Source organism: Armigeres subalbatus, chromosome 2, assembly GCF_024139115.2.
Source record: "Armigeres subalbatus isolate Guangzhou_Male chromosome 2, GZ_Asu_2, whole genome shotgun sequence".
Classification (NCBI taxonomy): Eukaryota; Metazoa; Arthropoda; class Insecta; order Diptera; family Culicidae; genus Armigeres; species Armigeres subalbatus.
Genome location: NC_085140.1, coordinates 399,691,578 through 399,716,909, shown reverse-complemented (window position 1 = coordinate 399,716,909; position 25,332 = coordinate 399,691,578). Strand labels below are relative to the sequence as shown.

Sequence of the window (25,332 nt, the reverse complement as noted above, 5' to 3'; positions counted from 1 at the left end):
CTCTGGGATTTCCACGGAAAATTCTCTGGGATTTCCACCGGGAATTCTTTGGAATTTCCACGGGGAATTCTTTGGAATTTCCACGGGGAATTCTTTGGAATTTCTACGGGAAATTCTTTGGAATTTCCTCGGGAAATTCTTCGCAATTTCCACGGGATATACTTCGGAGTTTCCTCGGAATATTTTTTGGAATTTCATCGGGAAATTCTTCGGAATTTATTTGGAAAATTCTTTGAAGTTTTCCGGGGAATTTTTTCGGAATTTCCAGGAAAAAATCTTCGGAATTTACTGAGGAAATTCTTCGGAATTGCCTGGTAAAACTCTTCAGAATTTCCTCGGAATTTTCTCTGGGAAATTTTCGAAAATTTCCCAGTAAATTTTTCAGAATTTCCTCGGGAAATTCTTTGGAGTTTCCTCAAAAAATTCTTCGGAGATTCCTCGGGAAATTCTTCAGAATTTCCTCGCAAAATTTTTCGGAACTTCCTGAGGAAATTCTCCTCGGAAATTTTTCGAAATTTCTTCAGAAAATTCTTTGGAATTTCCTAGGATTTTTTTTTTATTTCCTCGGAAAATTCTCTAGAATTTCCTAGGAAAGTTTTTAGCAACGACCGTCCTTATCGTAGGGTCAAAAGTAGGTGTCAGTTTGTTTCCCCGAAAAACATACAATAGCAGTCTGTTTCCTTTTTGAATACTGGAAGTTTCAGCTAAGACGTTTATCGTCATTTTCTTTCCCTTTATCTATTAGATGTTGATCAATCCGTTCTAAAAAAAATCGCTGGGCCGTTTCTGAGGCTGTTATTTTTCGCAAAACCTTAACCTTTTTATATATACTATAATAATCAGTTATGACTAACAAATAATCTCCTGGAAGCAATAGTCCAAGAATGTCTACTGCAATGACCGTGCATACTGAATAGTGTAATTTTCTTCTTGTCAAGGGCTCTTGTCGTTCCAGGAGACTATCCAGCCAACATCCCTTACAAACATCCACCGAGCGATTTATCATATCATCCATTACGGGCCACTAACAAGAATGTCTCAGACGTTGTTGCATTTTGGTGCGCCCTGGATAACCGACGTGAGCTAGTTTTATCACACGTTGTCGTAAACTTCCTGGTATAACAAGCCTCGACGCTTTTACTATTAGACCGCGTGCCTCGCCAATTTCTTATTCTGTAAGTCCTGCGACGACAATAATATTGGCAATTCGGAAGGATCTGCTCCAGTATCTTTTGAAAAATCTCTGGAGCACACGATATTCCAAACATCAAACGTTTGTAACGGAATAAACCTATAACAATTAAGACAAACGTATTGTTAAATACTTATATTTATATTTTGTGTTAGATGCTATTTTTAATTTCTTTTCTTTGGAACTCATGAACTTGACTAACTACTAAACTTTGTGTGTAATAAACGTGGAAAGCAGCTTGATTTCATTCCCTAACTTCAGCTGATGGAAGGCATCTTCAATGCCTTATCTTGAAAAATATGCTGTCCCATTGAGCTTCCATCTGATGTCATCAGTGGTGGGAAGAGGATGAGTCTCACGTAAAATAGCCCTATTTATTTGACGCATGACGATGCACAATCGGATATCACTGGATATCACTATTTTTCAAAACGACAACCATCGGTGATACCCATCGACTAGGTTCAAAACCCAGTTCAATGATATCGTTGGCGAGCAACTCTACTAGATTTTTCCCCACGCGCTGCAAGGTTGTGAAAGACAATCTTCTCAATCTCTGTGGTACAGGTTCAACTGATCGATCAACTGGTATGGGTAATCGTACTCGATGGAAACTCGGAAATGGTATAGAAACCTCGACATTTCAAATCCACTGATGTTGACTTGGTAATCCAACAATCAACACGCCAAGCGGTTTATTTGTTTAATTGTTTGTTCTAAACCAACAGACTCCATTTATTCGATTGAACTCCACAATCAACCTGCATTTCGATTAATATTCCTAATTTTTAATATTATATTTGCCTCTCTATTATATTCTTATTATGTGCCCTCTAATGTTTACTGAAAAATGTAGGGATATGAGCAATTTTTCCATATCATGGCGTTTGCAATGTATGTAATGATATTGTTTAAATCAAGTTCATTCGTTGGAATTTCACAGAAAAATATTCATATTATGTATTAAAATATAATAAAACGTCTTGAGAACAAACTATTGTTTGGGATCCACTATAGGTCACCTTACTCCGTGAGTCATACTTTACGATAGCATTTATAATATAGGTAATTTTATTTATGTTTGCTACACATTAGATAATGATTAATTTGTTTAAATCTAGTTTTCCCAAGTCTGGCACCACTGATATATAGAATATTTGAACACCTATATTGCAATCGACAAACTAGCCAACTAATAATGGACGCGCGTCGTCGTACAGTTGCTGGTTGTTCCTCTCGAAAGCTCCAACCAAAACAACCGAACTCTCACTCTCCCAGTCAGCGGCAATTTTAATTGCACTCAGCCCCCCCATCATTGGCGCCCAACCTCCATCGACAGAGACCACCAAACAACCTGGACCCATTATTAATATCAGCAGCACTAACAAATAATGAAATATAAAATAAAATCAACACAAACCCGAGTGAGAGGAGCTCGTTCGAGTGATTATCGAGCTTTGTGCCGGTGCCAGCCAGAGTCGCATTTATTGTATAGTTGGTAGTCGGTCCGGCATTAGTACGGCGTGGTGGAAGCCGCCTGTGTATAAGCATAGTGTATAAGCTCCACCCACCGCGCTGCTGCCCTGCTTACGAAACGCTCGACGCGCGACTACTAACAAACCGGCTGCCCACCACTGCTGCTTTCGTCGTACGTAGAGCTGAGATATGGCGTGTTGCATTTATTGGGGAAACCAACCGCCCAGCAGCTACAGCGAGTGAGAGCGAGCGAGAACGGCACAATCGAGCGATGGTACCACCAGCCAAGCCAGCAAGCAACGTTCGAATACCAGCGACCCAACAAGGGCGGTGGCGGCGAACGCATGAGGCGAGGAGCACCGGGCAGCGCGGGATGTTCAATCAGCCGCGAAAGCTGCTGCTGTTATTATTGCCGAAACTCCGCCCATTTCGGCAGTTTTTCGGGATTTTTGTGCATTTTGGGTTTGTTTTGTTTTGGTTCGATTTTTGCGTCCAGCGCGACAGGAACCTGATGGCATTTGCCGGGCTGTGGACTTGACTTGGGGGATTGTGAAGGGCTGTCACTTCGACGAAGGGAAAGGCGCGCGATCGTCTCTGGTAGGGTTGATTAATTGGATCGAGTTGCAAAGTGCGACGACACGGCGGATTGGGAAGAACATTGGATGGGAGAACACGCTGATCAGGTTCAGTGGGTCGGATAAATTTATCAACTGGTTTGCGAAGGCTAGCTCAAAAGTATACGAAAATTAATTACAGGTCGAACAAAGACGACCGGCTTCACCTTGGATGTAGTTTATTCTGTGCATATATGATAGCTCTGGAATGGCACGAGTGCCACGGCAGTGCTTGAAGGAAAATCATTAAAGTTTGGATGTATGCCTTGTCTGTTAGTTCACCTTATTGTGTTTTGTAATTCAAATTGTCCAAAAAGAAGGCATAGTGAGAGCTACACTACAAAGAACTGCGTGTATTTCAGCTGTCAACTAAATCTTGTGAATTATGAAACCTCTATCGTGTGCTACCATGATCAAACAGATCTTTACAATATTTCCCATGATTTCATAATTGACGTAACAACCATTGCACTTTCGCTTGTATTTCGAATAATTTAGAAACAAACATCGCAAATTTAAATCGTTTCAACCCGCATCCACTTAAATAAAATTTGAAACAAGCATCGTATCGATGTTGCAGCGGATGAATTACCCTAATAAACGCGTAATAAGTCAAATTCGCTGAAAATTCGAATGGTTGATACGTCAACTATGAAATCATGGGCAGAATAGTGATACTGTCTTTCTTGTGCTTGATAGGACAACAATTTAACTCAGTTGAAATATCTTTTGAAAGTACAAACAAGCCAATTCAATCCAATCGCAGCAAAGCTCAATAGAGATCAAATAGACAGTATTTCCTATTGATTCGAAAAATTCCATTGGAAAATACCTCACACATGAAGACGGGCAGGCAAACATTTGGTCTGAGCGAAATAAAATCAGATATAAAAACCCAGATTAATCCACCTACAGTGAGATTTTGACCCTTCCTTAATTAAAAGGAAATATTTTCATACTCCAGTATTAAAAAAGAGATAAAACTACTCAACCTCCCACGGCGATTGAAAGTGTAAATGACAAATTAATTGCCTACCAAAAGGCGGATTCCATGGGTTGAGTGACAACAAAACGAATGATTCCGCACTGTACGTCAGGTTGCCTATCTATCAGGCGCTCGTCGGATTGAATACCTATTGTAACATGTGGTAACATGGTTTATTAGAAACTATCGTAACGCTGGCAGCATGTATACTCGTAATTTCCAGAGACCTGGATATTAATTAATCCAGAACTAACTTAATCAGTCATTGATCTGAACGAAACTCAATAGCGTTCAATAATAACATATATTTTGCCTAATGGCTGCCTAATTTTGTAAAACTAATGATGTTTAATACCTTAAAAACGAGCGAGATTTATATGGTAGTAAATTTTAGAGTTTGCACACATACGCACACATACATGCATATAAGTGGTCTATTAGTATCTCAAAACATGCTCACATTTGTTATCTAGCTCCCACTAAATGAATTTTTGAAGTCCCTTCAAATTTTTACGTTTTTGCTTTTCTGAGAAGGTTTTGTGGTACATGCTTCTATCTGTTCCTCAATTAAAATCAATTGTTTCTTTGGAACAAATCCGAAAAATAAGCATATTTTCATATCATATCATTTGTTGTAATTATATTTTCAATATTAAAGTGAATTTGTTTCAATTGGCATACATTTTATATCATAATTCAAGAGGTTTATTGATAGATTAATACATAATACGCCTGCGTAACGCATACAAAGTGAAATTATAGACACTTCCGAAGGAAGGGTCAAAAAGGCATGCTCACAGATTATAAGAAAAGGAATTCGATTTCTTATCAATTTTGAAAATAAATCAAATCCATTATAGCGTTGTGAAGTCAACTATTCCAACTCGGAGTATATTAACGAAAAAAACTATTCAAGTTATTAAATATATGGTTTTGATTGAATCCAAAGAGAAATGAAAAAAAAATCCATCACTAATGTAACACATTGTGAGATACGTTTTTTCGCAACCTGTCACAATATGAATAATGAATGATTCGGGGCGATATAATCCGTGATATTTTTTCTAAAAAAAAGCTGCTATAACGGGAAACACCGGTGCTTATGATGTATTTGACATTGCGTCACAAAGTTTCGCAAAAATCATGGTCCCCAATGTCAATTGAGCGAAAACGAAGCGCTTTATCATAGCTTGTCGATGGGAGCTGCTTCTCAGATTCTGTTTTTTTTTTCGCACGTGTATTAGGTTGCGATAAACTTGTTTTCAAGCCCTGTTAAAGCTATGTCCATTCAGAATTTAGAAAAATAAAATCATCTGTATCTCGGTAACGGATTGACGTACAAATAAGGTTAATACATCAAAATAAGGGTAATTCACTGTACTTCAAGGAAAAAATATTGATACAAATCATTTCTTCTTGTTTCTAGTGAAAATTCGCACCTTCTTCTTTACTCCTCTCATCAAAAGTTGCACACCTCCGGAGTCAACTTCCTTGGCACATTTGTTCCACATTTTGGTCATCTGAGTCGCGTCCCGAGCTGTTTTTTCATTTTTCTTAAGCTTCCGCTTCATTACTGCCCAAAATGTGTCGATGGGCCGGAGCTGTGGGCAGTTACGTGGATTTATGTTTTTATTGATGAAATCTTCGTTATTATCGCGGTTCCACTGGATGACTTCCCGGCTGTAGTGGCAACTCGCCAAATCTGGCCAAAACTTCACGGGATGGTATGGGCTTTATGGAAAAGACCTCGGTTTTTGAGACATTCCTCCTTGTACAGCTTCGAGTCCATCGTCTTTATTCGTCACAAACACTTAGGTTTTTTCTCCACAGCTGCATATCCCTTGCCAAAATCATCTGTTTTTTTTTGCAAATTTGTCCAAAGCAAACTTAAACTTCGCAGGAACTACTCCTCGTGCTGTCACCATGTAGAATTTTTGGCTAGGAGGCTGTCCGAAATCCATTTTGACGTAGGTTCCATCGTCGATGAGCAGGATTATCAACGTGGGTGTGCAGATTTTTTTCTCTCCTTTCGGCTTCCATCTGGAATCATTTTTGACTCGCTGCACGAAACTTCGTGAAATTTATACCACAGCAAGTAGACAAACCACTGTAAAAGAATTCTTGCAGCGGTCACTTTTCGTGCGAAAAGTTTTTTTTTCGAAATTCTGCAAATCTTCTTGTTGAAAATCCGAGTAAATTTTCGATGCACTTGAAAAAAATTCCTTAAAAATTGAAATAATTCATGTGCATATTGCAGAAAATTTCTCAAAGAATTTCCTATGGAGATTCTTAAAAACATTCCGAATGTCTTGAAAAAACTGTTAAGAATTTTCTGTGGAAATTACGAAGGATTTTGGTTGAATATGCCTTTTGACGAAATAAATCACTAAGCAAAAACCAATCTGGACGATGTCATTTGGCCGAATAAGTGATATGGCCGAAAACGCCCTTTGATCAAAATGGCCATTTGGTAGGAAGGGTCATTTGGCCTGGAACGTCATTTAACTGAACGGTGAACATTTTTGGCCATATCAGCACATACATTTTGAAAGGGCGGAAACTCCTTATGAAAACAAGAGCTTCTCACGTCGTTTGTGGGTTAATTTGATTCAATCCAACACCACTGATAGAAGCAGCGAATTGTACAAATTGGCCCACCAGAAACGTGAGAAGCTCTTGTTTACAAAAGCAGTTCGCCCTTTTGAAATGTTGGTGCTGATATTACTCGATAGAACAATCACCCTTTCTGCCAGACGACCATCCGGCCAAACAACATTCTCGGCCGGAGAAGGCCGTTTTCCGAAGGCCAATTAAGGCCAAAAATTATTTGGCTGGACAAACTTACTTACTTATGGATTCTGTACACCTCCGGTGGTGCAAAGGGACTTCAAAAATCTCCATCCTGAGCGATATCCAGCTCTCGCTTTAACCTGATGCCAGGTTAGATTTCGCTCGACTTCTTTTATTTCTTTATTGAGGCTTCGCCGCCATGAGCCTCTGGGCCTCTGGGTTAAAACCCATCCGGCTGAAAATGTCGTTTGGCAGAAATGGACGTATGGTCGAATATATCGTTCGGCCGAAAATTCCGTTTGTCCGAAATGGTCGTTTGACAGAAAGAGCCATTTGGCTCAAATCGTAATTAGGCAGATAAAGCCGTTTGGCCGAATTTGTCGTTCGGCAGAAAAGGTCATTTGACGGAAAACGTCGTATGTCCGCATACGTCAATTGGTCCAAATAGTCGTTTAGCAGAAAGAGCCAAAATAACACTTTTGGCCATATGACCTGTTCAACAAATGATATTTTCGGCCATATGACCCGTTCGACCAAACGACATTTTCGTCCAAATGGCCTTTTCTGCTAAATGACCATTTTGCCCAAATGACCTATTCAGCCAAACAACCTGATAAGGCGAACGACTTTTCTGTTAAATTAAAAAAAATCTATTAAATTAAAGTAAAAAAAAATTATTCGCTCAATCGATTCTGTATTTTATTTTAGGCCAATTTGCCAAAAAAACGTTTTTTTACGCCTTTGCGTATTTTTAAAATTTTAAACAAAAATTCGAAAAAGTGCTGTTTTTCAGGATTGTTCTAATATTCGCCCGATTTTAAACGAATATCGGGTATTTTTTTCAGGCCTATGTACACGTGCAGCACATTTCCGGTTTTTGTTTTTGATTCTTGAAATAGTTAGAGGCTTCAAAACATATGGGTTTTTTGGGAAAGTTGCCCTTGAACAAGCCAAGGATTCGACTGAGATAATAAGACGAGATACAATTTTTGACGGCCAAACGGAAACTTAAAATAAAATCGCCTCCTCAACCAGCTAAAGTAGCTTTCGGCGTGACGCCGAAAACGCCGCCGCCGATCAAATTAATTACAATCGCCGGTGCCGACGATTTTTGGACCGGCGCACACCTCTAATAGTGAGCACGTTCCAGATATTGTCAACTAACTGTAACATTGACTAAATTTTCCATAAAAAAAATAGCATTTAAAACAAGGGTGAATTATAGAAAAACATGCTCTGTTTTTTAAAAACATCATTGCTTTCAATTGATTTTATATAAAAAAAATATTTTATTTTCCGAGAAAAATTATAGGGAATATTTTCATTATCAAATCTCAGAACAAGGATATGAAGTAATAACAATGCGAAAAATATGCGTGCTCGCTTCTGATAAAATCAGCTTCTGATAAAATCACAAAATAGGAAGTAAATCAATTGGCTCTTAATTTATCTGTTTTGATGAGATAGAATATTACGAATCTATACCATTTCGTCGAATGACATTTGGTCGAAGGGGAAATGCGTGGGAAATGATTGTTTCATCCACTAGAGACGCAGGATATTTGGGCGAATGACGTTTGGTCGAAATTAGATTTTAGAATGAAGAATCTTCGTACATATTGTCGAATGACGTTTGTTCGAAAGGACATTTGGTCGAAAGCGGATTTTCGAATTAATAATCTTGGTACATTTAGTCTAATGGCGTTCCGTCGTAGCCATTTGAAGGAGGAAGAACTTTAGTCAATATCAATGAAAAATAAATGATTTATTGCGGTGTTTCTAAACTTTTCCATTCGATCAAATGTCCCTTCGACTAATTCTCGCTTAACTTTTCAAAAGGACCTAAGTAACATTTTTTTCATGAATTAATTTGATTACTGCAATCGAAAGCTTTCATGTTTTTCTGTTGATTGCGCTATTCAAATTAATTCATGAAAAAAATGTTACTTAGGTCCTTTTGAAAAGTTAAGCGAGAATTGTCCTTTCGACGAAATGTCATTTGACCAAATGTCAGTAGACTAAATGTCATTCAACGAAATGTTCCAAAGCCAACTAGGATGAAGTAAAAAAAAATAATAATAAAAAAAATAATCATTGGTTTCTGACCATGTGTCGAAAAATAGAATAGAGACTTTCACCATCAGTACCTTATATTTTGCTATTTCTGTAGGTTTTCAATTTTTCTGTAATGCACCAGGGATTCCTGAAATTTCTGTTGGCTAAGGTGAAAAATCCTCATTGGTTTCCGTATTCGTTTCTTCCGCTGCTGATTGAACTTCCTCACGTCCATTGAATTCATATAATCAGCTTATCCATTCTTATCCATTTATTCAAATTTAACCAAAAATCTATTGACGAATTATCCATTTAACTAATTACCTATTACCAACTGAACACTTTCAACATTCGACTAAATTTCTATTCGACTAAATGTCCATTCGCCTAAATGTCCTTTCGACCAACTGTCCTTTCGACAAAATGTCATTCGGCTAAACGTCATTCGACGAAATGTCATTCGACGGACTGTCCCAAAGCCGAATATAGCTGCTATGAGATAAAGAATAGAATTTATTTGTTGCTGATTTTAAAATTTTATGTGAGGCAATGATTCGCTTTAATGGCAATTTACTTTGAATTTTAGTCATTGTTCAATATAAACGGAAAAAAATGTATTGAAATAATTTGGCATAAACAATAAGCTCTTTCAAAATAAGAATCATCCATGCAAAAATTGCTTAGTTTCATTATGTTATCCTCGCTATAAGTGTTTTTAAATTGAATTTTTCATATTTTTGTTAGAAAAAACGTATTTATTTTGCAGAAATATTTGAATAATATTTATTATTCATAAATGCATTCATGTAAGTTTTTGAAGAAAAAATTATTCGATTATGTATATTTTTTTACTTCCATTTCTCCATTGAAATGTGCTAATAACTCCTAATTTCTCCAGAAAGTTTTCTTAGGTTATAAAAAATTATTTATAAAAATTTTATTAATTGCTGCCATCATGATTCAGTTTCGAAAGTCCGTTTTCAATTATTGTTCCACAAAATCCGCGCAAAGCATTTTAATTTAATTTAATTCCCGTCGCTTCGATCCCAATCGTGACTGAAAGTAGAACAAGTCAAGGCCCTATCATCTTCGGCGTAGCGATCCTATACAACAACAACGTATTGCCACATATCTGCCATATCTCATCTTCATTTTCTCCATTCCCCCCGGTTTCGGTCGTCGTTTGGCCTTCGTTGCACCATGTCGTGAATTGTCATTTTTTTCTGTTTTAAATTAAACGTTGATATATTGCGAAAATTATTAAAAATTTACAAGTCCTGCTTGTGGCGGTCTCATTGTCGCGGTTACGGCGGCCCTCACAGTCAGAGCACCACGCACGCACACACTTTTCTATGCTGTTGTGGTTGTCGTTGCTCCTTTGCCTGCCGGTTTGGTTTTCATCGACGCGCCGGGGCCATCCCGGCAGGATACGCGAGCGCGCATTCTTTCGACTGATAGCTGCTGGGGGCCTGTCGGGAAACATGTAGGAAAGACCAAAGAAGACAACGGCGTCGAATCGAAATCCAACTTCACATATTGTACCCAAAAACTTTAAGTTGACACTTTTAATTAAAGTTTTTACAGGAGAAAAGTCTTTATTTTGACATGCATTCATCAACTTTTCCATGTAAACAAATCTATTTTGAAGTTTTAACATATTATTTAACATACCCATTGAAAAAAAATTAGGAGGGATATTACACTAAATTAAAAGTAATTTTCCCCATTTTATTTTTCTGTACCTAAAGTGGATTTTTTTTTAAATCGCAATTGAACCATTCCGACATGTTGTGCTACATTGTCAGTACGTTCCTCCTGACGCGCGTATGAACGCCCGCCCCAATCATGGCGTTCGTGTGGATTGTCCCAGCAACAACGCAACGGCAGCAGCAGCAGCAGCCCGGTCCAACATAACATTAAATTTAATTTATTACATATTTAAGAGTGTAGCAGTATGTGCGCGAGTGCGAGAGATCTTATTCGTCCTCCTTGTTCGAATTGACTTGTGAAGCAGTACCGGGAAACGTGGAGTACAACGGAAACTTGAAACAAAATGGGCTGATCGTTTACATTTCTGATAAATACGTAACACAGATTTCTAATTATTAAACTGTTTCAAATAATGTGATAGAATTTAAGACTAAATGAATATGGAAAAAAAATCAAATTCAAATAACCATCACACCCCACCTCCCCTCAAAATAAACCAACAGCTCGAGTGAAGGATTAAGTTACACACCTATGTATATGCGTATGGGATGATCCCAGCTAAGATTGCACTTAGTCGGATCGCGGCGCGGATAACCGTCCATAAATCGATCGCGAAAAGTTATAGGTAGTTGCAGAAATTGGTGCGTCAGATTCCTGCTGTGCGTCCGAATGGGCGCAATTGATCGGGACTCATAAATTAGTGTCACGCGGGGGTAATTGATACCCTCCTGCGGTGGTGCTGGCGCGCATTCGTAGTTACTTGTTACGAGTGCGAGCGGCGCGGCTGCGGCTGTTGTTCATGCTCGATGTGATCATTGTGATCGCGTCAGATATGTGCAGAAGTGAGGCGGTCTGCATCTCTTTTCCGATGGGTAATGTTTGCGTTATGCGAAACGAAAGGCTTTCGCGCTCTATCGGGGTGATTGATGGCTATATTCCGGAGAGGACGATTAACCTTGGTACCGGAACGATGGCAGGCAGGTGGCTCAGGGCCCGGGCGAAAATTACCATTGTTGAGATAAAATTGAGTTATATCGCCGTTCTGGCAGAATTGATGGCTTCTAGGAAATATGCCGAAGGAGTGCGCGATAAGTTTGATGAAGTTACATTTTATGTACAGGTGGAAAAGACAGAGAAATTCATTATATGTATTGAGAAATTTATGATTAAACATATGGACATTCATATGAACTTAAAATAATAGAATAAGAACTATTAAATTTTCCCTGGTCTATATGAAAACGTAAAGGTGAATTATCTATAATGAAATTTTATCTAACCACTTTCCTTATGATCTACGCATAAAACCAAAGATCTTTTAGGTGCTCGGTATTAGCCTCACTACTAGATTTGGTTATTTTTTAGGTTTTGAATACAAGAGCTAATTTACTGAAAAAGGACTGTGTTTCGTCAAAATGAGATAAAAATAAATAATGAGATTCTGCTAAGTATTTCGTCAAAACCAATATCTAATGACCAATGTTTTATCGTAACTTCAATAATATTTATGTAATCAGACTCGTTTGGATATTAATATAGCGTAATGCTTGGCAATAGGAGAACAATGAAACGTTACGATTTTGTTTGGAATTACAGCAAAATGTCAAATTGATAAGCTGTGGATATTCCACTGTAGAGGAACTCGCAATCGATATAGAGCAGACCCATCACCTAGAAGTGCACGAGTCGATTGCGTCTAGGAAACATGTAGAAGCCAATTGGCTCGGGTTGAGAGCAGGTGCTGAATAACTAAATCATATGATAGCCAAACAGCTCCGTCACAATAAAAAAATAACCCATATGACTAGAGTAGTTTAATGACCAAATAAACTGCTTAAGGCACCAACATTTTAACGGCAGCCTTTTTTGGAATCGGCCGTTATTGACCTTAAAAAGCAAATTAAACATCCCTCATGAAGTTAATCCCAAATACGGACCTGAAGGGATCTGATGAACAACAAGGACGACAATTTGGACCAAAACTTCATAATTCCTGACCATATTTTGACCAAGTTGTCTTAGCCGGACTCACGACCAAGTTTATTGAATCAGTTAACGACTTTTATGGATCTTATTGTTGATAAATACAAACTGTTGACAAATAAAATCCACATTATAACTCTGCACAGAGGCACCTTGTCTATACTTTCTACCTGTCCATGGAATCGGTATTCTATTTTAATTCAGAAGTAACTTTTAAGTATTTAAAAATACTTACAATTATTATTTTCAGCAAGTAATCATTATCAATTACAACAGTCCAACAGTTTCTCAGTAAAATTATTTTAAACAAAAATTTTGGTCGCATTTTCAATTACGCTTTACCATTAAATGAAATATAAATGCACAATATCCTTTGATATCATTGCATGTAGACACGGCGACCTCTTCCAGTTTCACAGTAGCCGGGCAACTAGTGGAGAATGTTGAAAGCTTCCAATATCTTGGTAGCCAAATGGTGTCAAACGACATAGGCGCACGGATCAAGAAAGCAAGGGCTGTATTTGCGAGTTTAAGAAAAATTTGAAAAACAGGCAGATAAGTGAACGCACCAAAATACGAATTTTCAACTCTAACATGAAATCCGCGCTGTTCTACGCTACCGAAACATGACGTGTATCAGTGGAGAACACTCAACAGCTGCGGGTGTTCATCAACAGATGCCTGCGGTACATGATTCGGGCCTGGTGGCCTCACAGCTGAACCTCAAACAAAGAGCTCCATCGTCGTTTTCACCAGAGGCCGATAGCAACAGAAGTTCGGGATCCGAAGTGTGGTTGGGTCGACTACACCTTACGTAGGGGCGGAAACGAAATAACAAGCAAGCAGAGGCAGACTTCGGTCATGGCAGCGAAGCCCCAATAAAGAGTTGACCGAAATCTAACCTGGCAACAGATTTAAGCGATAGGTGGGCATCGCTGAAGATGGAGATCTTTCAAGTCGGCACTTTGCACCACTCGGGATGTACAGGATCCATAAGTAAGTAAGTGAGTTGTCAACTGTCTCCGTCTTCTAATGAAGCAAATGCGTTATGCGAAAGCGCAAATTCTGACCCATTCAGGCAAATAGACGTATGAAATTAATAAAACGCCTTATCATGGAAAGTTGCTACAAGAAAACGGAATGAATGTTAATAGGCAAGAAGAAGAAGAAGGCAGCAAAATAAAAATTTTATTTAAAATTAGAAATTTCCATAAAAAAATCAGGAAGCTGCCAAAAAAGAAATGAAGGTATAAGCAATAAATAAATATTAAATTTTCCTGAATAATGCAAAATGTTTATAAACAATTAAGAATTTCCCACAAAACAAAAATTGCAATTATAAAAGAACAACTTTCCATAAAGAAATCAAAATTTTCCATTGAGAAAAATATAAAATGCTCATAAATAAATCATTAGCAATAAATAATTTTTAAAAGACTTCACTATTCCATTTACTTCCACTACAATCACTTTGTATCAAAATATACGTATGTTGTTTTCACTTGAAAACTCCTTCAGTTTTTGTTAACGACTAATATAACAAAACACTGAAGAAGTTTTCAAGTTGAAAACGAAATACTTATCTTATCTGATTATAGTACAAGTAAATGGAATAGTGAAGTCTTCTAACTCTGTAACATTTCCCCTAAGACGCTCAATAATAACTAATCTATAAATAATTTGAAAAAAAAATGTTTTCCATGAACTGTTTATTGCTAATATTGATTTATTTATGGAAATTTTATATTTTTTCTTTAAGGAAGGTGATCTCTTTATGTAAAACACCTCTTTTATAATTGCAATTTTTTTCATTTAAAAATTATTATTTATTTTTGTTTTGTGGAAAACTCTTAATTGTTGAAGGAAATTTCTTTATGAAAAACTTCTATTTAAGGGGGAGTTTTTAAGTCATTTTAATAAGTCGGCTTATGAAAGATGATTTTAATGTTTAAATTAATAAAAAAAAAATTAAAAGTACGGCTGACTGGATTCGAACCATGGACGTCTGAGTTGGAAGGTCTGTTTGTAGACCATGAGCCCATCAACGCTTAGTAGGGTGCCAATGAAAATGACATTTTCGAGTTTCAAAAAACGGCATTGCACACAAGTTTCATTACCCCAAAGTATGACCCCATGCATAATTTAAGATCAATCGGACATGATTTAGGGGTTTCTAAAATTCATCAAAGTTTGAAATGTTTACCCATGCCAAATGACTTAAAAATGCATGAATCGTCAAGATCTGATGTTATCTAAAAGAAAATTGCAATATTTGAGCTAAATCGGACATGATTTAAGATTGCTAAAAATTATTCAAAACTTTTTTTTTCTCACTAGGGGGATTTTTTTTATGCCAAAAGACTCAAAATGCATGAAACTTTTCTCTCAAGTTTTGGTTGGATCTGATACATTTTCCGCGTCGAATTTCGTTTGTTTGGTTTGTTCTTCTTCAAAGGTACTGGTCGAGATAGTTTCTGTAAGGTACGGTTCATTCGTATCTCCATGATTCTCATCTGCCTCCTCAAAGTCACTACATGAAATAGTATCTGAGGATCCACGTGTATTCGTTTCTTGATTGTTGGTCCGCTGTCGCTGTTCTTGCAAGTAGCGCATTGCTTGCTTTTCCAACTTGTTCTTTGGTTTACACTTCTTGCAGATGTCGAATAAATCTCCCATCGAATCAGAAAAGTATTGCCTCTTCTCAAGTTCAGTCGTCGACATTAGCAGCCTATTTTTCTGTAGATCTCTCCAATTTTTATGGTAACGCAAAATTTTAAATTCAATTGTCCTATTACCAATCACTTAATTAATTTGTTTTCCTTTCCATACAGCTATCAACGCTTCTGTTGTTATTGGCGCACTTTGCTTAGCAGTTTGTTTCTCAGCTCGCAAATGAAATATGTACTTACGAAAAACTTCACCATACGACGGCAAATTAGTTGACTTGGAAAACAATGGCAAATATTCCCCAGCAAACTGAATATCCTCCATTTTATAAAAAATAATAATAATAAACACACATTATAAAAATGTTACAGCATATATGATGTAACAAAAAGGCTCCGTTCGATTCGACTCATTCTTCCATCACTTTTTAAAAGTACAGGTCGTCGTTACTATGGAGCATGAATTCAATATTGAATTTAAGAAAAAGTTGGATGTAATATTAGAGGATATTGAACACCAAAATAAGCGTTTAAATATTTCCATGGCGTGTAATTTTCAAAATTTTTAACTAAGCAGGCACACTGTTTTCACTTCTAAAGTTCAAATAATTAGTGGTAATGGAAAACCAAGAATAGAGAAAGAAAAACAAGTTTTGAATGATTTTGAGCACCCCTAAATCATGTCCGATTTAGCTCAAATTTGGCATAGGGGGATATTTTTGGCTACGAAAACGTTTGCGTATCGTCGTGAATCCCAAAAATGTTCTAAGAGAGAAAAAATCTATCAAAAACAAAAATTTGATTTTAGACTTTTGCTTTGATCCTTGGGAAAATTTTCATGGGTAAAAATTTCAAAACTTTGATGAAAAATTCACACCACTAAATCATGTCCGATTGAGCTCAAATTTTGTATGGGGTCATATTTTGGGGTAATGAAACTTGTAAGCAATGTCGTTTTTTTTTTAATTTCGATTTTTTTTCCCATACAATCTATTGACCCACTAAACTGGTTAGGCATATCTTATGAATTTCGATAGATATAAAGATATAAAGTCGATATAAAGCATAAGCTTTAAAAACTTTAAACCGCGTTCGTAAATCATTTCAACCAACAGAGATCAGAAAAACTAAAAAAAATTAAATTTAAAAAAATGTACAAAACTAATCAAAAATGTATTCGGATTATAAATCAATAATTATATCTTTTCCGATGACATGTTTTTGCCGAGAATGCTAGTTATTAGTCATGTGGGAGTGAAAATCCCTGACCATATGCATTTAACGATACAACCCCCATCATATATCTAACTAATTAAACAAAATGTCCTGTAATTTTTCTTCTCGTGCACCCAGTGGTCATATTACAAATGGAGAAGTATTATATATAGAGTTGCGCAAAGAGTGGACCTAAATCTACATTTTGAACTGTCTACCTATCGAGCAAAGTAAACTAATGCTTGTTGGTAAGGCGGAAGTATTGTTATTGCTTAATGATTACCTATTATGGCGAATTAAAACGCAAGAATTGAAATATATTAGATTTGTTCTAGAAACAGCTGCAAAACACATCAAAACACTACTAATAAAGTAGCAAATAAAAACTTACGTATTTGCACTCTTGTGGGTGACTTGGTTACCGAATTAAAAAGCTTTAGAAGTAAACACACCCGTGAAGTCGCTTGAAGGGTTAAACAAAAATGAAAGTTGCTAACATAATAACAACAGCATCATTCAGAATAAGTATAAGAAGATCTTGCGCAACTATATAATCAGAATCATTGCACAGGGTCAAAATGGGATAAATGGAGGTGAGAATAGTTCACTGTCAACAACTTAGAATGTCTGTATAATGGAATTAATGTATCTAAGTACAAGAAAACTAAAATATGTAGTCTTCAGAGGAATTATTTAACCCACCTACATACCGTTCGTGAAATCGATGGCCCAACATCATCCTCAGGTCCATTGTCACCCCCATTGACGGTTTCTGCAAATAATTTTAAGCCGTTCGAATCATTCTGCATTATTCGAATGATTTGTGATAATAATAATAATAATAATGTTGCAGTGAAGGCAACATCACTCCTCAGCTTTTGTTCCCATGTGCTCTTAGAGGGACGAAATTAACGAATTCTTTACGGAAAATACGGAATCACGCGACATGACGTGACAAAATTATAGTACTTTTTGGTACCGAAAAACCAGAACTGTAACCTAAGACGTCAGATCAGAGGAGCGACATCCATTTTATACTATGGATTTTGACAGGTTTGCCTGTTCGTTCTTTTTTTTTTTTGGGGATAAATTTATCCCCCAGTGTCAAATTACCCCAATACTGATTTATTTTGCAATAGTATGTGCGTGGATTTTGAATGATTCAGGGATATAGCGCAGCTGTCAACCCCATACAGATGCACCGTAGTAAATATGAATTTGACATTTTTGGAAATTTTGACAGTTTTGGGCATTCTGACATTCTCGGTTTGTGCACACTTCATTCACTTGACCTTTTTCCATGAGTTTCAACGGGGTTAACTCCTGTGAACGACTCGTTATTTTTTGGCGTGTACGTGAGTGCACTACACGACTCAGAGGAATACATCATTTTTAGGTCATAAATCTGTGTAAGTCAACGAATAAAACAGTAAACATATTTAGGTATGTATTTTATGTTTGCTTCGGTGATTTTGACTTTTGCTATACCCCTGGAATGATTACTTTTTAAGAGAATATGATGCAAAACGCCAATACCACTCAATAATGTAACATGATACAATCCTGAGAAAATAGAGAAAAATGTAACGAATTATCAATTAAAACAATTTTACACTCGATTCCATACTTCAAACTTAAGAATGTTCAACTTATTTGCTCAATTATTCAGAATGCTAGTTGCACAAGGTACTCCCGCATAATTAAAAACAATATGCCGTATTATTGATACCATTTACATGAAATAAGCCATATTGTTATTATTCACCTCATAGTCGCTTTAAAATACGATTATATAATCTTCGTAAACCAAAATTATACACAATTTTTAATTTACGATACCATATGTAATGATTCCTATGTTTGTTATGTCTTTATAATTTTTTATCATTCATTGTTTCAGAGAAAATGATAAACAACTGTGAATGACTTATAACCGAGATCCTAACAATATGTCATATAACTCTGATGTAATTACATATAGTCAAAAACTATTTTCATTCCGTTGCAATTCTACACTCACATTGAGAATCATATCCTGCAATGATAAAAATACGGTAAACATTCATGTTCTGCGATCAGTATGTCCGCAAAATTTTTATTTCCGTGTGACTGTTTGTTTTCATTTCAGTGGGTTGAGTGCTGATTTGGTCAAGCCAGACAGCTTTTATTGAGTTGTTTTATTTATTATTTTATTAGGTTTAGTATTTTTAGTGAGTTAAAAAAATGACAAACAAAACATGGTAAGTTAAGGAAATAAGTTATGTAAAATATATGCTATTAAAATAATGTTCTCATCTATTCATAGTACCCGTGAAAGTGGTTTACGAAGAACAAAGTTCCAACGCCAACTATGTTTCTGGTTCCAAGATGTTTGTGATTTCGATTTTTTTATGTCTGTAAGTATATTTAATAACATTATCAATGGTGAAAACACTATTAAGTTCCACAATTTATCGAAGTGACCGTTTACACGTTGGTTATAATCCTAAAATAAAATCCTTGGCGTATTTATAATTTGATAATTTCGTGTTTTTTGCAGTTCTCTTCACGAACGCGGCTTTCTGCATGCTCCACACCTCGGTCTCCAGATAAAATAATAGTAGTGAAATTATTTTTCAATAAAAGTTATGTAGTAATGGAATTTACATATTGTGTTTTAGCTTTAAAAAGAGAGAAAAATTACCAAATGGTCTTCCAATTAGTGACAGATAAGACATACGGTTCATTGATTTTTATTTCGTATCATACTATCATTCGAATATCACATAGCATATTGTTTTAATCTGAAACATGGATTGTACATGAACCATATCATATAGCATGTAGTGAAAAAAATGTACTGAAAAATTCCCATTTCTAAATAGTAATTATACTTAACCGCCTATTACCCATATGGTCGTTTTTCCAATAACAACATACCGTATTGCGATGACCATTTATGGCGAGGTTAGTTTATCTTAAGTAAGTACAGCAATCAGAACAGTAGGGATAATGTTATTTATAATTATGAATGGTATGAGAAATGTTACGCCTATGGTTCATGATTATGCGGGCTGTCTATGCCTTTATTCGTTTTATATCATTTTCACCCAGGGATGCCAAATTTGAAGACATGTCTTCAATTTGAAGACATTTGAATCTCTGTGAAGACATTTATTTCATGAAGACATTTTGAAGACTTTTCAAAACATTTGAAGACTTACCTTCTTATTTAAAGATACTTGAAGACAATATTAATATTACGAAAGTAATACATAATAGACTAATGTTTCGGGCTTTAAATTTCTAACGTAAAAACACATTTACACTAGGCGGTTGATAAGGTTGTTAATTGCAATACATTTTAGACGTCAAACGTACATTTTTTAGTTATGTGCTGGTTAAAAAATTCCCGATGGCAGCATTCGTTTAAATTTTCCTTGGTAGCATGGCGTTTTCGAAGTGTCTGGTTAAAAGGTATATCGATCATTGTATCAGAACGCAATGACCGATCTAATTTATTTCAAACGGCAAGAAAAACAGAATTCTATTATGACTATTTTGGCTAGAACCAATTTTTTTTTAAATTTCTTTATAATTCATCTGATCTTTTCGGTATTTCCAGAATACCCGTCGAGAATGAGAATAAATTCTGAAGAACTCGATAAATTTTCCGTGGATTTTAGAAATTATTTTCAGTGAAAATTCGTTTTAAAAAATTAATTCGTGTGAAAAAGGGAGAATTAACCATAAAAATTCTGAGAAATTTTTCATGAAAAATCAAGAGAATTGAAATTGAAAATTCTTCTAAAATTATCTTGGAAATTTATAACAATTTCAGTATGGGCAAATAAAGGGTTCCCCAAAATTGAAACGGAAATTCATCTTTATTTCCACAAACAAATTTCCAAGTTCTAGCGGGAAAATCATCTGAACTCCCACAAACTATTCATTTTCCTTTTCACAAGAAATTTGTCTTGAATTTTCAAAGCGATGTACTCCGGATTTGTATTTGAAATTTTAGGGATGTCTCTTCGGAATTTCCATGTACCACATTTTTACGGAAAGTTCTAAATTTCCGAAGGAAATTATTTTCAATTTTCTCAGAAAATTTTCGTTAAGTTTCCATAGAAAATTCTTACGAATGTCGACAACAAATTGAAATTGTTTTAAAAAAATCATTTAAAAAAATAGAAGAATCTCATGAATTCTTCCTTGAATTCCTATGGTATTTTTTCAAGAAATATCTTTGGGCATTCTTCCAGTATTTTAACTGGAAATTCCTCCATGAATTTCTCCAGTAAATCCATTCTGGAATTCTTTTTGAAATTCCTCTTGAAGTTCCTCCAGGAATTCGTCCAGCAATTCCCACAGAGATTTTCAGAAAATTTCTCCAGAATTTCCTTGGAAGTACTTCTAGGAGCTCCTCCATAAGCTCGTCCAGAAATTTCTCCGTAGGATCCTTCAATATTTCCATCGGAAAGTCCTCCAGAAATTCCTTAGTTTGTTTCTTTCACGACTTTCTCCAGTAGTTCTTCCAGGAATTCCTCTCGAAGCTCCTGCAGGCATTCGTTCGGAATTTCCTCCAAGAATCCCTTCGGAAGTTTCTCCAGGAATTCCTCTTGATGACGCTCCAAGAATGTTGCCGAAAGATTCTCCAATAATACCTGTGGAATTATGTCCTGGAATTGCTCTTATATTTCCTCCAGGAATTCTTTCGGAAATTCCTGCAGCAATACCTCAGGAAGTTCCTCCAAAAAGTTACCCAGAAGTTCCTTCGAAAGTTTCTTCAGGAACTTCATTGCAAACTCTTTCAGAAATTGCTCAGGAAAACCCTCCAGGAATTCTTCAGGAAAATCCTTCAGAAAACCCCTCAGGAATTCCTCCTGTAATTCCTCCGGAAGTTTCATAAGCATTTCACCTGGAAGTTCCTCCAGAAATTTATCTGAAAGTTCCTTCAGAAAATCTTTTGGATGTTCCAACAACAATTCCTCCTAAAAATTCATTAGAAATTTATCCTGAAGTTTCGTCAGAAAATCTTGTGGAAGCTTCTTCAGGTATATATATATTCCGAATCCCTATAGGCAATTCTTTAAAAATAAATTCAGAAGACTTCCACAAAGAAATTCAGTTAGAAAAGTCCGTTGGAATTATATTTAGAGACTCATTAAAAAAAATCCAAGGGAGAGTGATTGCCCTTACTTATGAAGAATAAAAAATATTCTTTTGAATTCTAACAATTTGAGTGTAAAAAATAAACGATAAACAAGGAGATTAAAATTATAAGCCTATTGGATTTTGAAATTTTTTCACTATGATAATCATAATTTTGATATTGAAGACATTTGAAGACATTTTTACTCGGCTGTGAAGACATTTGAAAATATCCTCTGGCATCCCTGTTTTCACCCTCGGAATTGTTTATGTTGCATTCGCAGTGCACTCGTATTGGTGATTCAGAAAAGATGTGACAAAGATGGCGTAGCTTGTCATCCCCGTGCGTCAGATGGTAATCGGCGAAATTCAATTCGTTACAAAAATAGATTTAGGTGGTTTCTTTATGGAATACCATATACAGCTTTATTTTGACTACATAAAAAAGTCTTTTAAAATTAAACATGGCTCGTAATGATTTCGTAAGCCAGAGCCAAATCCAACGCAAATACAGTAGAACAAAATTTTAAAATAGTTTTTTTTTATTCTGGCATTTACATCTATTGTTATCGTTGAGCCAGTGAAATTGACTTCAAAACAGACTTTAAGTACTAGAATCTGTCTGAGCCGTCGGTTATCCCACATATTTATCATTCCGAAAGCACTAGAAAATAATCAAACACAATCAATAAAACTCACCTTCTTCGCTTGGGAATCCCCAGCTGCACGTTCAAATCCGTCAGCTGCGGGTCGGTCTGCATCGGACTAACACCGGCCGCTGCGGCTGCGGCGGCGGCTGCTGCTGCTGCGGCCGCTGCCGCCGCCGACGAGCCATGCGTTGCCGACGCTATCGGAGGCGGCGGCGGTGGCATATGGTGCGGCGACGCATAGTGGTGACCCAGCAGCGAGGACGGCCCGGCCACGTTGTTGTACGAGGTGATCGTGGCCGGCGGTGTCGACGGGCCCGGATGGTACGGCGGGTAGGCCGGATGGTGACTCGCCGGGAGGTACGCTTGGCTCGGCGTAGCGTAGTGTGGCGGACCTTGCGATCCACCCTGCGCGTACGCGTACATCGTGCTTACGTCATATGGTTCCAGTTTGCAGAATTTTTGTGGAACCGTGCGGGCGTCGAGTAAGGCGGAAATTTTCGCGGTTTATTGGGGCGTCCTGGCCTCTTGCCTGTCAATCTCACTCGATGGGTCGATACGGTGCAGTTACACTGTATCTCGCGCAGTGGTGTGCCTTATTGGTTAATTACACGGTACTGTACCGCAAATGGTCGCTTCGCGCACTAATCAGATTCGAGCCAAGCACCCGATAATTAATCTGTTTAATTCGTTGTTTGCTTTATTGCCTGCGTTCGAGGCCCGTTCTTTTCACACAATCACGCACTAGCAGGCAGGCAGCGCCAAACAGTCATAAAGCCCCACTAATGCTTCAACTATGCGATCTGAATTTGATTACAATACAATATTTCTCAATAAAAATTTATTATCAAAAATTATACACATGGAATCATAACCTCGCACAATTTATTTCTGCACCGATTTTCGCTCGCTCATTGCTCTGCTTCGCGCCACTATCCCACACTCATTTAGCCCCAAACCGCGACGAGGTTCTGCTTAATGTTCACTTGTTCTGCGGCGGCTCTGTACTGAGCAGGGGCCTCTTTATTAATATTTAATTTTATGATAACTATTTTTATACAAACAATACGGACTTGATTTTCACCTCCACCGTTCGTCCGTGGTGCACTTTTCTTATTCTGCTGCGCTACAAACTTCCCTCGTGAAATCTGTGTTTCAGATAAGAAGGGCTCAACCCAAGCCCTTGACGCACAAATGATCGTAAAAATATTTATTTTCGCTCCACTCTTCAGCCGTTAGTTAGTTTAGTCAGTCTAGAGCCGGCAGACGAAAGAGCAACGCGGCGCACATTAGGAATCGTCTGCTGCTTCATGCACACTTGGCGCTGCGCTCGCTGGCAGGAGATAGCGGGTTAGCGTGCTTAGAACCTCCGGTGGTTGATCACAGACACCCTGCGTCCACTTCCTCACCGGCCGGCATTGGATGTCGTCCAGGGCAGCAGCAGCACTGCACTCTCTAATAGGATTTTAAGCACTGCTCTTCTCAGCTGCACAAATCTGCACACTTACACTGGTTGGTCATCCCAGACTGAGCGCTCACACAGTTTATTCGTTTTTTTCCTCCACCACACTCCTTATGCCATTATCATAATTTCATTTTATTTTAATTTTTCCATCATTATTATAATCTCTTTCTTCGTCTGATTTCCAGCTCCACTCACTCAGAAAGCAACGAATATTATTCGCTCATTCGGTTCGGTTTGCTTCTCGATTTGATTTTCCTCCTTTTGGTTGTTTTCTACACTGCAATCTACTACTGCGCTGTTGATGTTGCTTCTGATGATGCACTGCTTCGACGGCGGCTGCTGCAAGAGTTATTTCACTTTTGGATCAGTATTTCCTCTGCAACAAATCGCACAAACACACTGCTCTGACTGGCACTGGACCAAACAAGAAAAACGAAAACATTTAGCGAAAAAATCGACACATTATATTTTTGCAGTTTTGCGCCCTCACGCGTTTCCCCGCACTAGAAATTGTCTACCGGTTCGTTTCTTCGGTTATTGAGTTCGGAGAAACTATTTAACTGCGATTTGGGGTGTTGTCTGTTTCACCGTTGCTGCTGCTACTGCTATGGTGGCGATTCGGATATGACGTCCACTACTGTTTTGGAAGATTACTAGAACCTCTTTCCAATCTGTCACGCTTTTTTGTATACGTACTACTGTCACAAAATCTTCAACCACCTCCCTCCCCCCTAAAATCTGCGACGTCCTTTTTGAACGACCCCTGTTGTTTTTTATCACTTTCCTATCAGGAGATAAAGGTGTCTGTATCTGATATGTCGCACAATGGCGAAACTGGACAAGATTATCGGTCAGAAGGTGGAAAATTTCGAAGCTAATCGCGTATCATTTTTCTACTCGAGGCAACCAATGACGTAAACTGGTCTATTATAAATTGTGTATGGTTAGTGCGAATCGACAAATAAATTGGAAACACAAATACCTATTAAAGTTTTGAAATCAGATGTGAGTGCAATCGTGGAAACGTACAAAACCAAACATTTTGATTGTCCTATACACCCGATTCAATTTTTTACACGGACAGTTATGCGTATAACGGCAGTGATGCGTTCCGTGTAAAAAAATCCATTCCAAAGCATGAAAAACCCTGTACAAAGTTTTGTAGTAACTTCGCAGACATTTTGTATGTTTTTTTACAACGGCCATGTAAAAAAACAGTTGAAAATCAGAATCGGGTGTATTGAAGGCAGAACACTAGGAACAAGTATTAAATTGGCAGACTCATCGCAAAGTGTACCCCGATATAGAAAACACAGACATAGTCCTACGTCAAAAGACAGGACAGGCATTAGACAACGGTCAGGACATTTACACATCACCCAGTGAAAAGTTAAAGAAAAA

At 37.2% G+C, this 25,332-nt stretch overlaps 1 protein-coding gene across 6 annotated transcripts in view; it reads right to left on the bottom strand.

Annotated features, from left to right (window-relative positions):
- LOC134213273 (aryl hydrocarbon receptor nuclear translocator homolog) overlaps window positions 1-25,332 on the bottom strand; it is a 627,873-nt gene that overhangs the window by 466,893 nt on the left and 135,648 nt on the right. For 4 of the 6 annotated variants that reach the window (XM_062692163.1, XM_062692162.1, XM_062692164.1 and 1 more), the window contains exon 2: window positions 22,519-24,345. The exons of the other annotated variants lie outside the window; for them this stretch is intronic. In XM_062692163.1, the coding sequence (XP_062548147.1) occupies window positions 22,519-22,892 (374 nt within the window). In that variant the 5' untranslated portion in view covers window positions 22,893-24,345. The remainder of the gene's footprint in view (window positions 1-22,518; window positions 24,346-25,332) is intronic. 6 annotated transcript variants of the gene reach the window in all.